General features: G+C 42.9%; 2 protein-coding genes across 4 annotated transcripts; both read left to right on the forward strand.

Annotated features, from left to right (window-relative positions):
* Window positions 1–678: 678 nt before the first annotated feature.
* Window positions 679–5,520, forward strand: LOC146614496 (uncharacterized). 3 transcript variants are annotated; one of them, XM_085376282.1, is made up of 7 exons: window positions 679–784; window positions 1,683–1,885; window positions 1,976–2,068; window positions 2,607–2,702; window positions 2,799–2,909; window positions 3,716–3,839; window positions 3,991–5,520. In XM_085376282.1, the coding sequence occupies exons 1-7, from the start codon at window positions 757–759 to the stop codon at window positions 5,460–5,462; spliced, it is 2,127 nt and encodes a 708-aa protein (XP_085232408.1). In that variant the 5' UTR covers window positions 679–756; the 3' UTR covers window positions 5,463–5,520. The 3 variants fall into 3 exon arrangements, with proteins under 3 accessions (XP_085232408.1, XP_085232409.1, XP_085232410.1); XM_085376283.1 differs by having other exon boundaries at window positions 3,755–3,839; XM_085376284.1 differs by having other exon boundaries at window positions 734–784; window positions 1,711–1,885.
* A 4,801-nt stretch (window positions 5,521–10,321) lies between these two features.
* Window positions 10,322–13,886, forward strand: LOC146614497 (uncharacterized). Its single transcript, XM_085376285.1, has 4 exons — window positions 10,322–10,432; window positions 11,981–12,766; window positions 12,871–12,903; window positions 13,084–13,886. The coding sequence occupies exons 1-4, from the start codon at window positions 10,417–10,419 to the stop codon at window positions 13,131–13,133; spliced, it is 885 nt and encodes a 294-aa protein (XP_085232411.1). The 5' UTR covers window positions 10,322–10,416; the 3' UTR covers window positions 13,134–13,886.
* Window positions 13,887–13,888: the final 2 nt, after the last annotated feature.

A 13,888-nucleotide genomic window follows, 5' to 3' on the forward strand; every position in this document is an offset into this window, starting at 1 on the left:
AAACATTTCAAGTGCTGTATTGTTGAAAAGTCACAATGATGTCATCAGGACTTACAAAATGCTTTGACCAGAAAGTTACTAAGACACTTTAAGTGTTGTTACTGTCAGTTGTTAAGTAGTTTTATTAACCCATGTTTTATTAATAATGTTTAATTTTCTGGCTTCTTCCTAGTGTTTTGGTTTTGTTTCCATGTTTTCCTGATCATCACCTGTAAATAAATCTGACATCTCCAAATGAATGTATTGTCATATCAAGCTATGCGATCAATAGGTGTGGGACCCATATGGACACCAGAAGATTAGCGTCCACCTTCACTCGTGAAAGAACAATGCTGTGTTGGGAGAAATACTAGAATGCCAAAGTCATGGAAATTTGCACTTGGAAAACACTTCAAATAAAGTTTTTTGTCTACTTGGTAAATTACAACATTCTGTTATCTGTTGGATGAACTTCTCATTTATCAGCATCACATCTGTTATTAGGATCTGAGTTCAGTGTTAGGTTCTTATACCACTGGCAGTGACTGCACTTTTGAGACCCATAAAGCGCAACTGTTTAGCTAATGACTTAAATGTTTTGAATTAACCGGGGCTGCTTTTTTTTTTCTTTACACTTTTGGGCACTTGTTAATGCTTTTATTTTGGAAATCACACATTGGCCCACGTGTTTCCGCTTTGCGTTAGGGCTAATAGCAAATTAATTGCTGGTTGCAGCTTTCTAGTGACTTTTTTAAAGGAATTCTTGTAGTTTGCGTTATGGAAAGCGGTCCAGTTGAGAGCACAGGTCCGTGTCACAGCAGCGTTCATTGGTACCGCGAGCCAGGCCGCCCATGTGTGTGCGCGTTAGCTCCTCGCCGCGGCTAAATGCAGTGATTCTAGTTAGCTATGCTAATGTAAACATGGAAAACTTAATGGGTTAACCGTTAATACTTAGGTTCATACAATATGTTCACTGTATTCGTGTTGTTTTTTTTAAGTAAATTTGTTCTTAGTGTTATGATTTTAAGTTAGTTAATCTGTTTTTAGCTAATTTAACTGGGCTATATTCAAATACTGTTCAACATGACTAAATTTCTATTTCTGATATATTGTGTGAGTAATTAAATATACTTTCAATAAATGGCAACATTAAGCTATCTTGGAAATGTTTGTAAATATTTTGAAATAACTGGGAATTTTTAATCGATTGCTTGTAATATGTGGCCATAAATTCACCTGAGTCCCAATTATAGAAACAGTACTTTTGTACTCTCAAAAGGTTATTGGACTGTTTTGCCAACAAGTTCAACTTTTATCTCGAAAAACAGGTTGGATGTTTTATATTATTTTTTGCAATCCCGACATGTGTTACAGTGCTGCTTTGGAGAGCAGTGTTTTAATCTAGGCAGCACCCTGAAAAACACCCATTTTTTCCCACCTTCATGCATCTCTCTGATGTTTCTTTAAGTACCTGTGAAATATTTTGTTGAGGCTTACGTGGCTCACAACGTCTTGAGAAGACTAGACTTCATCTATACTCACAGTAGCTTAGCAGCACCTGTGCACCAGCGGGTTCACAGATGATTTTCTTGTAACTTTGTCTCTTGGTGCTAAATTATAAAGATGGTTTGCCGAGCTGTCACAAGAGGACATCTGACTTTCCAAAAAAGACATAACTCTGTCCACTGTGTGTGTTTAATCAGATATATTCCTGCCGTTGTCATCCCTAAGACTGCTGATCCCTCCTATGCGGCTGATTTCTGCAGCCATGTGGCAGGTGGCTCAACGGAGGGATGTTCTCGACTATGAAAAGCTTGATGAATTTGTGACACTGGTCACAGCATCAGTTCCGGACCTGCTCAATCCGAAGCAACGAGGAAAACTGCTGCTTCGGCTGCGAGCCAGAGTGAGTCAGTAGGTGCACAGAAATGCATTCCACTCCACAAGTGGGTAATCCAGTGACAGTAGCTGAATGAATACCTTCCTGTTGCTTCAGGTTATACTTGAGCTGTGCAGAAATGAGGAAACAGCCAACATCCTGTGTGTACAGCCTCACCTAGAGCGAATCCACCCACCGGGATACACAGGAGTAAGTGTTAGCACCATTTTGAACAAGTCCAAAGTCCAGGTCCAAAGTTGTGTTACTGTTAAAAGTTCAGTGAGTGAAGACCTTGCAGAGGAAACATTTCATCTGAACTCACCTCTAAATCCAGCATCAGAAGTCTGATAACAAACTGTGAAAGGCGATACATTTTGGAAACAGGCATAGTCTGTTGGTAGAGTTAAAATAGAGCTTTCTGAATGCAATGAGCAAAGCTGCGTTCAGAGACAACATATTTTATCAGTATTACCAGTAGCTGCGGTGGATTGATCACATTCAGGGCTTGTGTTGCTGTTAGTGTCATGTGGAACGTTTTACTGGTTGTGAGAGGTATGGATTAGTTTAATCTGCATATTCTGTAGAGAGGGAGAATGGCTTCTAAAACAGAATAATGATTCTAATCACCCATTAAATATGCAGTGGATGATCAAATATAAATGTTAGCTTTCCAAGATCATTTTTCATCCTTTATCATTATTGTTGGTCTGATAGTGACAAAGATCTCAGTTGTAATGATTTCTTTCAGAGTGGGGATGCAGAGGTGGATGCAGAAGAGGCCATCTTTGTGGAGCTAACCCAAACACTCCTGAAAGACCCAGCAGAGAGGGAACATTTTTACCAGGCAAATGCTCTTAGATGTAGCCAATCCATGTATTTCTTATCTTCTTCCTTTTAACTTTTTTTTGTATTACTAGCTGTTAATGTTTGTTCTTCTCAGGAGGTTTTCCCCACAGAATATGGCCTCAGCTATGATGCGGACATGCAGCTGCTTGTGTGGGAGTTTCTCTCCAAATTAGAAAGACTTCTGCCGGTGCCAGACCTCGGTCAGGTAGGCCTACGTGAAAGCGTAATATTGGCCATATAAGATTCATTATTATTATAAAATACTGTTCTATACATCAAACACTGTTGAATGGTTGGGCAGCAGTCACCAAAGGTACTGAAGATGAGTAACAGTATTAGTAGTTTGTGCATGTAGTATTAAAGATATACATACATTTTTCCTATCTTTAGCCTTTTCAGTGTTTGTTTTTTCTTCTTAGTTTTCAACTACTCAGCAGTTAATCAAGTATTTTTTTTCATTGTTTGGTCGATTAAGAAATTAATTACCAGGAACCTCCCTGATTTTCACCAGCATTCACTGGATTTTACACGTTTGAATTTGTACCCACAGGGTGAAAACTGTCAGTGCACAGCTCTGCTGTAAAAGTGTTGCATTTAGTTGCAGTTGGCTGATTGTTAGTAGGACTGTGTCTTCACTCAGTACTCCCCAAGACTTCACTGACTCACCTGAATGAATATCACATTGAAGGATTACTGTTTTAACACACTGTGATCTTTCAACAAAGATCCAGTCTGTAAGTAAACAGGGACAGAACAGGTTTCCCAAGAAGCCAGGTAAAAAACCAACAGCCAGAGTGAAAGCAGTCCAGTGATACATGAGAAGATGATCTTGAAGGTGAGATTGGGCAAATTTCAATCAGATAAAGTTATTTTATATTAGTGAGCTGGTTCCCGAGACTATTTGGTCACGTCTCATATTTAATCACCATTCCCCCTCCTTCTCTTCAAAACAGTTGTCTTTTGGAATTTAAACTTCTTCAGACTGAATCTTTTTTTTCCATAATCAAACAGACTGTTTCCTGGCTTACCTCTGCCCCCTCTGTGCTGAAGGACTGCTTGCAGGTGTTCTCCAATCCCAGTGACCTCAAGTCTCTCCTGCAACACCACAAATGCCTTGAGCACCTCAGCACCCAAGGTAAATCAGTTAGTCACTTTAAAGCTGTTCAAGGTTTGCTGTCTCACTTTTAATAACTGTCATTTAAAGTTTTAGATGAGGCATCTACACTTTAAGGTGAGTTTTTCTCTCTTTTTTTGTTGCACATTTTAACTTTTGTGTTTCTCTGTAGGCACCACAGTGGAGATGTCCACCCAGGTCTTTGCCTGCTCAGAGTGTCCCTTCTTCCACATGCAAGAGTCCTACCTGCTGCAGCACATTGAGCACAGCCATCCTGAACAATACGCCAAACTCCAGAGGGCTGCACAGACATGTGAGACCCCCAAGAAGACGTTCCCTCCTGAGTTCCCAAAGCCCTTCCCCATCCACAACAGGCCCGACCCACACACATGCCAGGAGTGCGGCAAAACGTTCACGCGGGTCTCGGACGTGACTCGTCACCAGCGGACCCACACGGGCGAGCGCCCGTACACCTGTGAGGAGTGTCGGAAGGGCTTCAAGAACTCTTGGGATCTGACCAGACATCAGCGCATCCACACTGGAGAGCGCCCCTTCCTTTGCTCTCATTGTGGCAAACGGTTCACTCAGATGGGGCTGCTCAAACTGCATTCTGAGCGAACAGCTTGTGGCCAGACCTGCAACCCTCAGCTAGACCTAACAACAGAGGTGGTGGTGACAGAGGTGGTGTCAGAGAAGGGGGGCGGTCAGTATAAATGCCAGAAATGTGGTGAGAGCTTTAGCAGCATCCTGGATCGACTGAGGCACAGGCAGAGGCACATCGTAAGGCGTCAGTACAAATGTCCCATGTGTGAGAAGATCTACGGCCGAGCCTCGGACCTGAAGAGACACCAGATGAAGCACACAGGTGAGCGGCCATTTCCATGCAAGTGCGGGAAAAGCTTCACCCACATGTGGCTTCTGAATAAGCACCAGCAGACCCACAGCAGAGAGCGTCCCCACCCCTGTGCAGAGTGCGGAAAGAGCTTCACGCAGCTTCAGATCCTTAACAGGCACCTCCTGACTCACAATGGCCAGCGGCCTTTCCAGTGCTCATACTGTGAGAAGAGCTTCACCCAGCTGGCCAGCCTCACACGCCACGAGAGAATCCACACAGGGGAGCGGCCATACCTCTGCACCACCTGCCAGAAGTCCTTTCTCACTCACGGAGAGCTTGTGAGGCACCAGCGCATCCACAGCAACTTCCGGCCCTTCAGCTGTCCTCAGTGCCCGAAGAGCTTTAAAACCAAGCGCGCTCAGAGTGAACACTTCCACAGCCACATAGGCGAGCACCCGTTCGAATGCGGCCGCTGCGGAAAGAGGTTCTCCAAGTCCACCTCGCTCGTCCGACATAACCTGACTCACACGGGGGAGCGACCACACTCATGCTCCCAGTGTGGGAAAACCTTCCTGACCTCTGGGGAGCTGCTCCTGCACAAACGCACACACACTGGAGAGAGGCCGTACCCTTGCTCTTACTGTGAGAGGAGGTTCAGGTGCTCATCAGACCTCAACATACACGTACGGACTCACACCGGCGAGAAGCCACACAGCTGCGCATTCTGTAAGAAGGGCTTCTGTACGTCTACGAGGCTGAAGAGACACATGCGCACACACTCAGAGAAGGTGGATTTATTGAGTCCTTGAGCTATTGGGAGAAAATCACTTCGTTGCTCCAACATAACTGTTGTCATTTAAAATAAAAAGAGCCTTAAATTAGTTCACTGTGTGTATTTTTTTGTTTTGTTTTTTGGCACTATATTACTGTGTTTGTGCCAGGGGAGCGGATCTTTGCTGCGGACCAATTTTTGGCGCAACGTGTTTTGGGGTTTGAAAGCCACAGATAGGCAGTATTTTGAGAAAATGTATGTCAGCTGTTCCAATACTCATGACACATAAGATCACTAAGGGTTTTTGCCTACGTTGTCCTCCTCCTCTCCTGGATTGCCTGGAGCTTTCTTTAAGTGTCTTCCCAGCTTTGACAAATGGCCAGCTGGAATAACCACATTTACTCAGGGCCTTTTTGACATGGTGTTCTTCTGCTTTCCTGGCCGCTCTGTCTGTGGGGATGGTCCTGAAACATGTTTCCCACTGATGCCACTACATGGAGGATTTATGGATTTATGTTTTGGCTTATCAAGAAAACCATTTGTAATCTTTAAAAGCACAGAAGCAGAGAGCAAAAAAAGTGTAACATCTGAATTACAGAAAAGAGGAGGATGGCTAAAGAAATTTGAATGAGGTACAGAAAGGGAAGTTACAAAAGTGGAAGAATCTGGAAGAAGGATCTTGAAAACAGATTTTTTTTTTTTGTTAGATGAAACCACTGGCACAGGATGAGGACTGCATCCAGTGTGAGCTTGTGTTAAATTACTGTGTTGTTAGTGTTTTACGTGTTGATTAACTCATCCATCTGTGTAAATATCACTGGAGCAGAATAATAGATTACAGATCATCTTGTAGGATGTTAGCAGTCCGCTCAAGCTGGACATCATCTATACATTGTCTCTAAAGGTACATCAGCAGTGACTGCTCTGATATTTTGGCTCATCAAATTGAATTAAAGATTAAACACGAAGTCAGTGTGCTGAATATCACACTGAAGCAGGCTTTAAATGTTTGCTTTACAGCCCAGTCTTAGACCCTCCTGTTTGTTGGATAGCTAAGTCTGGAATATTTTTTATTCTGTAGCAGCATATTCATGACAGTGAACTGTGTTATTTTGATTGTGCTTTAAATAACTTGTAGAGGTCTAAAGAGAGACAAAACATGTAGTTCAAAAGGAAAAAGAAAGCTTGGGCAAGACGCTTTACCCTACTGGTGTTGGTCAGAGAGGCCGATGGCACGATATGGCAGCCTCGCTTCTGACAGTCTGCCCCAGGGCAGCTGTGGCTACAACTGTGGTTTGCCTGCACTAGTGCGTGAATGAATAGTGGAATTGTGAAGCGCTTTGGGTGCCTAGAAAAGTGCTATATACAGTGGCTTGCAAAAGTATTCGGCCCCCTTGAACTTTCCCACATTTTGTCACATTACAGCCACAAACATGAATCAATTTTATTGGAATTCCACATGAAAGACCAACACAAAGTGGTGCACATGTGAGAAGTGGAACGAAAATACATGATTCCAAAAATTTTTTACAAATAAATAACTGAAAAGTGGGGTGTGCATAATTATTCAGCCCCCTTTGGTCTGAGTGCAGTCAGTTGCCCATAGATGTTGCCTGATGAGTGCTAATGACTAGAGTGCACCTGTGTGCATCTAATGTCAGTACAAATACAGCTGCTCTGTGACGGCCTTAGAGGTTGTCTAAGAGAATATTGGGAGCAACAACACCATGAAGTCCAAAGAACACACCAGACAGGTCAGGGATAAAGTTATTGAGAAATTTAAAGCAAGCTTAGGCTACAAAAAGATTTCCCAAGTCTTGAACATCCCACGGAGCACTGTCCAAGCAATCATTCAGAAATGGAAGGAGTATGGCACAACTGTAAACCTACCAAGACAAGGCCGTCCACCTAAACTCACAGGCTGAACAAGGAGAGCGCTGATCAGAAATGCAGCCAAGAGGCCCATGGTGACTCTGGACGAGCTGCAGAGATCTACAGCTCAGGTGGGGGAATCTGTCCATAGGACAACTATTAGTCGTGCACTGCACAAAGTTGGCCTTTATGGAAGAGTGGCAAGAAGAAAGCCACTGTTAACAGAAAACCATAAGAAGTCCCGTTTGCAGTTTGCCACAAGCCATGTGGGGGATACAGCAAACATGTGGAAGAAGGTGCTCTGGTCAGATGAGACCAAAATGGAACCTTTTGGCCAAAATGCAAAACGCTATGTGTGGTGGAAAACTAACACTGCACATCACTCTGAACACACCATCCCCACTGTCAAATATGGTGGTGGCTGCATCATGCTCTGGGGGCGCTTCTCTTCAGCAGGGACAGGGAAGCTGGTCAGAGTTGATGGGAAGATGGATGGAGCCAAATACAGGGCAATCTTGGAAGAAAACCTCTTGGAGTCTGCAAAAGACTTGAGACTGGGGCGGAGGTTCACCTTCCAGCAGGACAACGACTCTAAACGTAAAGCCAGGACAACAATGGAATGGTTTAAAACAAAACATATCCATGTGTTAGAATGGCCCAGTCAAAGTCCAGATCTAAATACAATCGAGAATCTGTGGCAAGATCTGAAAACTGCTGTTCAAAAACGCTGTCCACCTAATCTGACTGAGCTGGAGCTGTTTTGCAAAGAAGAATGGGCAAAGATTTCAGTCTGTAGATGTGCAAAGCTGGTAGAGACAGACCCTAAAAGACCGGCAGCTGTAATTGCAGCAAAAGGTGGTTCTACAAGGTATTGACTCAGGGGGTTGAATAATTATGCACACCCCACTTTTCAATTATTTATTTGTAAAAAATGTTTGGAATCATGTATGATTTTCGTTCCACTTCTCACGTGTGCACCACTTTGTGTTGGTCTTTCATGTGGAATTCCAATAAAACTGATTCATGTTTGTGGCTGTAATGTGACAAAATGTGGAGAAGTTCAAGGGGGCCAAATACCTTTGCAAGCCACTGTAAATGCAATCCATTATTATTATATAGATTAGAAGTCTCCAATTATCATTACCACCAAAGGTGGTTGAGAACACAGGGCTAAGAAAAGCAGCTGCTGGCCAACCAACTAGATATAGAGGTGCTTTGGAAGGAACAGAAGATCACAGCTGTGACATGTGTGGCAATCCCAGCTGAAAGCAACATCAGGATGGAGCACAGGAAAAGTAACAGTGGCTAGAAGAACAACTGGTCCCGGTGGCAATAGAAGCATTAAGAGCTGCAACTGCCAAGCTGTAAGATTGGCTCTAAAGATTCCACAGTCACAGAGGTCAGAGACAGAGGTGTCTGTTCAGAAAACTGCAGACCTAGGAACAGCAAAGATACCGTGCAGAACCTTCAAACTTCCAGGCCTCTGGCAGAGGACCTGGGCTTAAGAACCATGCTCTAACACTACCTCAGAGGGGTTAACTGTAATTATAAGACAATACATTTCAGGATATTTTGTGGAATAATGAAAAAGTAATGTAATGAGTGTTGTAACAATAATAATCACAAAATTGTATCTGACATAAAGTGTCCACATGATTTTCACATGAGTTGTCATGGTAGTCTGTTTTGTACATTAATCCTCTACAGCACAACACAGAACATTTTTAAGCCTCAGGCCCAGTACATGTGAACTTAAATGATCAATCAGAATGTTTGGAAAGGTATCTAATTTCAGTTCAATAAGATGTGGGAATCACTATGAAGCGTGATTTGAACATCGGGCATCCTTTTCTGACACAGTGACACGATCGCATGATGTGAGAAGAAGGTAAGAATATTTCCTCTAGTAATCATATTTAAAATGACATAAACTGTAAATCAAAAATACGTGTGAGTGTAAGAAGATGTGGAGAGCGTTTTTGTTTTTAATTTTGCTTTTTTTTACTTTGCCTGATCAGAAATTCAGTTTTTCTTTGTGCGATAAGGGGTACTTTTGTGGAAGACTTTGATAACTGTGTGTTTTTTCATAATAATATTATTTCATGTAGCACCAAGTAATAATAATGATATCAGATTATTATTTTTACAATCCTAAGTTTACATTGGAAAGTGTGTCCATCTGTCTGAGCTTCCAGGTGTAGGGGCACCTGAAAATGAAAATGTGGTTTTAAATGCAAAATTGCTCAAAGTCTGTGCAAATCCAGTGTGGGATATCTCAAAAGCATGAAGAGAAAACAAGGAAGCAGAGACCCACAGCGCCCATCCTTGAGTCTAGTTCTGTCGGAGCTTTCTTTCTGTTAAAAGGGAGTTTACCTTTTCTACTGTAGCCATGTTCTTGCTTATAGGGGCTCGTCTAATTGTCAGGGTTTTCTCTGCATTGTTATATACAATATTGAACAAGGCAAGATGCAGGGTTCCCGGGTGCACAGAAAAAACAGAGGTAATGTCTATAAAGTGTAATGTGCGGCTCTGTTTTACAGCACAAAAGAACTGTTTTTATTAAGTTTCACACAGAATGACAGCAAAGTCTCACAACATGAGAATCAATATGACATTATATTGGACAATTCGAACTTAAGCCTGTATCAAGCCATAAAGCTAAATAATCTAAATGTGTTTTTTCAATTCTTTGATCAAAATTGGTTGACATTTTTGGACGATTTTCTTATGTTTTTATTGCTTTCCAACAATTGTGTAATGATCTATGAGTTAGTAATTGCCTGTTTTATACAAGCCTAGTTGCCTAGGGGCAAGTTGTGGATATATCTCGGAAACGGGTGTCTGAAATATAACATTTTTTTTTGGCAATAAAATGGTCCAAAATGTGTCAGAAAATAATGCTGAACAATTTTAAGCATACACTATCACAATGTGTGAAGTGGAGGGTTAAATTCACGGCGAGATTCCCGCCGGACCACTTATCTGCAGGCACTTCCTGTCCCACCCACATTTTCGTGTCGCTTCCGGGTGGTGGTTACAAGCAGGCTGCTGTCGTTATCTCAACGCTGTAAACAAGTTACTCAACGGTTTAGCTTCAACGACACATCAAGCGAAAAGAGATGCATATTAAAACAGGTGAGTTTGTGCTATATTTCGGTATATTTGAGTGTAACGCTTCACTTTCAGATGTGTTATTTATGTGTTTGGCCGCGGCATTAGCGGCGGGCTAGCAGCGCCGAGGGAAGCCTTTCTCCGCTTTGAATGAGGTGGTGGGGGGAGTTACGAAACTTCGGCTAGCGTTCTGGGTGGCTTTTTACAACCTTAATACGTGTAAAAACAAACATATCTACTCGACCCGCTGTAGTTAATGTTCATACATTTTTCGATGGTCAAAGTGGAACCTTTAGATACATAAAACCGTCGAGTTTTATGCTCCACATCGTGACGCTGCTAATTAAAGTTTGCTAACACCGGTGCTCGCTGTTAGCTTCTATCTTTTTAGCCGCAAGCACCGCTCACATGAACCAGCGGGAGTTGTTTTCCACAAATGGAAACTATTAAATCATTTCTGACATCTTTGTTTCTAAATAGTCGGGACACTGAAGAGTCTGCGGAGGTAGCCTGCTTCTCGAAATTTCGGAGCGGTAAATGAGACGGGGTCGGCCGGGCGGTGGTCGGTCTCACCAGTTCTTTTGAAATGTGGCGCTTTGGAGCGGGTACGCTAATCAGGCCCGCTGTAAGCTATGTGCTTCCTCTTTATGTTTCAACTTGTGGTGCATTTGAACACGGCCAACAGTAATGTCTGAGTCGGTCTGAGTATGTTTCAGTGGCGCCATGCGGACAGAGAATGATTTAACAACCAAAACGGGAGAGCCTTCCCGTAAAGACTGTTACCCAGTCACTCCTTTTCATGATGAGCCAGCAAGTGGGACAGCGTGACACAGGTCATTGGGCAAGATCAGACACGGGGACAAGTATGGTGATGACAGCTGAGACCTGTGATGGGCAACTGCCAGTTAGGAATACAATTAGTTTACTCTTAACCAACGGCAACATTATTTATTTATTAATTTGAGATTAGTTGACCTGAATTATATCAGCATCTTGTGTGAGATTGCATTAATAGTCACATGGTACGGCCCGAGGTGAAGTCTGTTTAATTACATTTTTTCCACCTTCCGACTCAGGAAGTTGAACCTAAAACGTTTTATACTGGTGCTTGATAAATTGCTCATCAAAAGTGTTGATGGTAGATTTCTTCAGAAGAGTTGTTTTGATTCCAGCAATCCTGTCTATTTTGGGATTGGTATTTTTTTCTGTACAACTTTGCAAGTAGCCAGCTATACAGGGAACTGTTGTTCAGCCTCACCTCCTCTGCCACACCGAAGTCACATGAAAGTGTGTCATCTACCCCTAATGTTTGTGTGCATGGTAGAGACAAGTGCAAAGACCATTATTAACCAATGCCAAGTGATAAGTCTTTGTGTACTACTCACTACAAGTATGCTTACTAAAGTAAGGGCAAGATACTAGTAGGACAGTAATGTTGATTGGAAGTGATTATGATATGATTTAGTGATTTCACTTACAAATCACCAAGCACTGGAATTTTCTGCTCATATGCATGATAACATATTAAAACAGCAGATACCTGATCAACTTGTCAATGCTCATTTTCTTCAGGTACATGGGAAGCCAGCAACACTGTGTGTGAGCCTGATGGTCTATGTGACCAAGCAGTCCTTGTTTCAGCCGCCAATTCTGAGCCACACATTCGGAACCGCCGCCTGTCTCCTGGCTCGGGAAACTGTGGAGGTGGTGGGGGTGGAGGATGCATCTCTGGAGGCGACAAGCTGCCACGGCAGCTTTCACCCGATGGTGACCTGATGGGTCCCAGCCATGCCTTTAGCTTCCGCAGGGAAAAGGAACGCAGGGGCCCACAGCACAAAGGTCGTAGTCTGCGCAGGGAAAGTCAGAAGGGTGTTGGCCGTGTAAGTGAAAGGCCACAAAAGGTTAATCAAAAGGAAAGATGGGTCGAGGACAGTTTGTCTCTACTTAAGCCCCCACCTGCCTTCCCAGTGCAAGACAGTCCTGCCAAGCTACAGCCTGCTGTTAGCTATGCCTCCAAGGTGAAGGCGGGAGCTGCAACTGGAGCACTGGAGGAAGACCGACCTGCCATCGGCATGCTGCTACAGAACCAGTGGGGTCTAAGTTTCATTAGCGAGGCAAGACCAGTCACAGAGGGCTCCGGCCCCAACTCCCGTTCCAGTACCCCACTGCCCACAGATTCTAAACATCCAGCAGACCTACAGCTAGACACAGTTCTCACAGTGAGGCCCCCAGAAGAAAGGCCAATTCCAGTGTCTACCTCCCTCAACCCAATTGCATGCGCAGAGGTCGACGAGAGCAATGGAAAGCTGCTGCTCAGTTGTCGCCACCTAGTGGAAGCTCTGAACTATCATAGTAAAGGTAACCACCACAAGAAGCTTTAAAAATGACATCTGGCTAGAGATCATTAAATCTGAAATTATGGTGAATAACAACTACCTCTTTTCCCCTCTCTCACTCCATAGAGTGGAACGCTATCTGCAACAGACAGAAAAAAGGTGAGTTTTCCTAATTTATGCGCATTCATTCATATGCGCAAGACATTATTCCCTACTATTTTGTCACACACACTCATTGATGGTAATTTGCTAAAATGTGTTGCATAACAAAGTGGTCTAATCTTTGCTGTTTGTATGAAGCGTCCCTTTTGACTTTTTTTTTTTTTTTTGGCTTCTCAGATCCAAAAAGGGTGATCTGGTACAAGGACACCAAGGAGCACCCAGCCTAGCAGTGTGACAGGCCCCTAGTGGAAACACACACAAGTACATACACATAAAATACATAAAGATGGACGAATTTGAGTCCTGTTCTCACACACTGCACTCAGGATGATGTCTTCACGCAAAGCCACACTGAGACACTTTGGACTAACTCCTTTAAGATCTTACAGCAATGGACTTTTTTTTTAACGCCTTACAGAAAGCCTGCCTTAATTAATCAGACCTGTTTTCATTGTCTCTCATTACCATTTTAAGCTTGTATGTGTAGATTTTTATTTTTTTTTTAAACTATAGGCGCTGTAATTTAATTTGTTTCCTTTTTGAAAGCTGCCGTTTTTATCATACTTTGTCCTCTGTGAAGCGAGTGGTCAATCAAGCACTTTGTTCAAAGAATTTGTTTACCAATCCCTGTGTGCAAGCCCTCACCAGAGTGACTTTCCCCCTCCCCCATCAATTACAAATCAGAAGAATGTCTCATTCCTGCTTGAGTTTTACTGTTAATGTATGCAGAGGACTCCTGTACCCAAGTCTTCAGTTTACAGGGGGTGTAGTCAAAGGCACAGAAGAGTTCACCCTTTATCACATCACCATATTAATGCTGTGTTCCTTTTGTTTTCATTTGGTCCCAATTGGGTGAATGTTACTTATGAATCCATAAGGGATGTCACCATGTTCAGTGTGTTGATTTTTGAAAAGAATTTATTAAATAAAAATTACACTGGAGAAGGAGGAAGAATGTAAAAGGACAGTATTGCTTAATAAA

The sequence above is a fragment of the Diplotaxodon limnothrissa genome, linkage group LG17 (assembly GCF_057381915.1).
Source record: "Diplotaxodon limnothrissa isolate DT_005_m linkage group LG17, D_limnothrissa_male_GT1.1, whole genome shotgun sequence".
Lineage (NCBI taxonomy): Eukaryota > Metazoa > Chordata > Actinopteri > Cichliformes > Cichlidae > Diplotaxodon > Diplotaxodon limnothrissa.

Coding starts and splice junctions, on each gene's coding strand:
- LOC146614497 (XM_085376285.1), top strand. Junction 12,767..12,870: donor TCTGAACTATCATAGTAAAG/GTAACCACCACA, acceptor CTCACTCCATAG/AGTGGAACGCTATCTGCAAC. Junction 12,904..13,083: donor CTGCAACAGACAGAAAAAAG/GTGAGTTTTCCT, acceptor TTGGCTTCTCAG/ATCCAAAAAGGGTGATCTGG.
- LOC146614496 (XM_085376282.1), top strand. CDS start 757: ATGGAAAGCGGTCCAGTTGAGAGCACAG. Junction 785..1,682: donor CGGTCCAGTTGAGAGCACAG/GTCCGTGTCACA, acceptor GTGTTTAATCAG/ATATATTCCTGCCGTTGTCA. Junction 2,910..3,715: donor CGGTGCCAGACCTCGGTCAG/GTAGGCCTACGT, acceptor ATAATCAAACAG/ACTGTTTCCTGGCTTACCTC.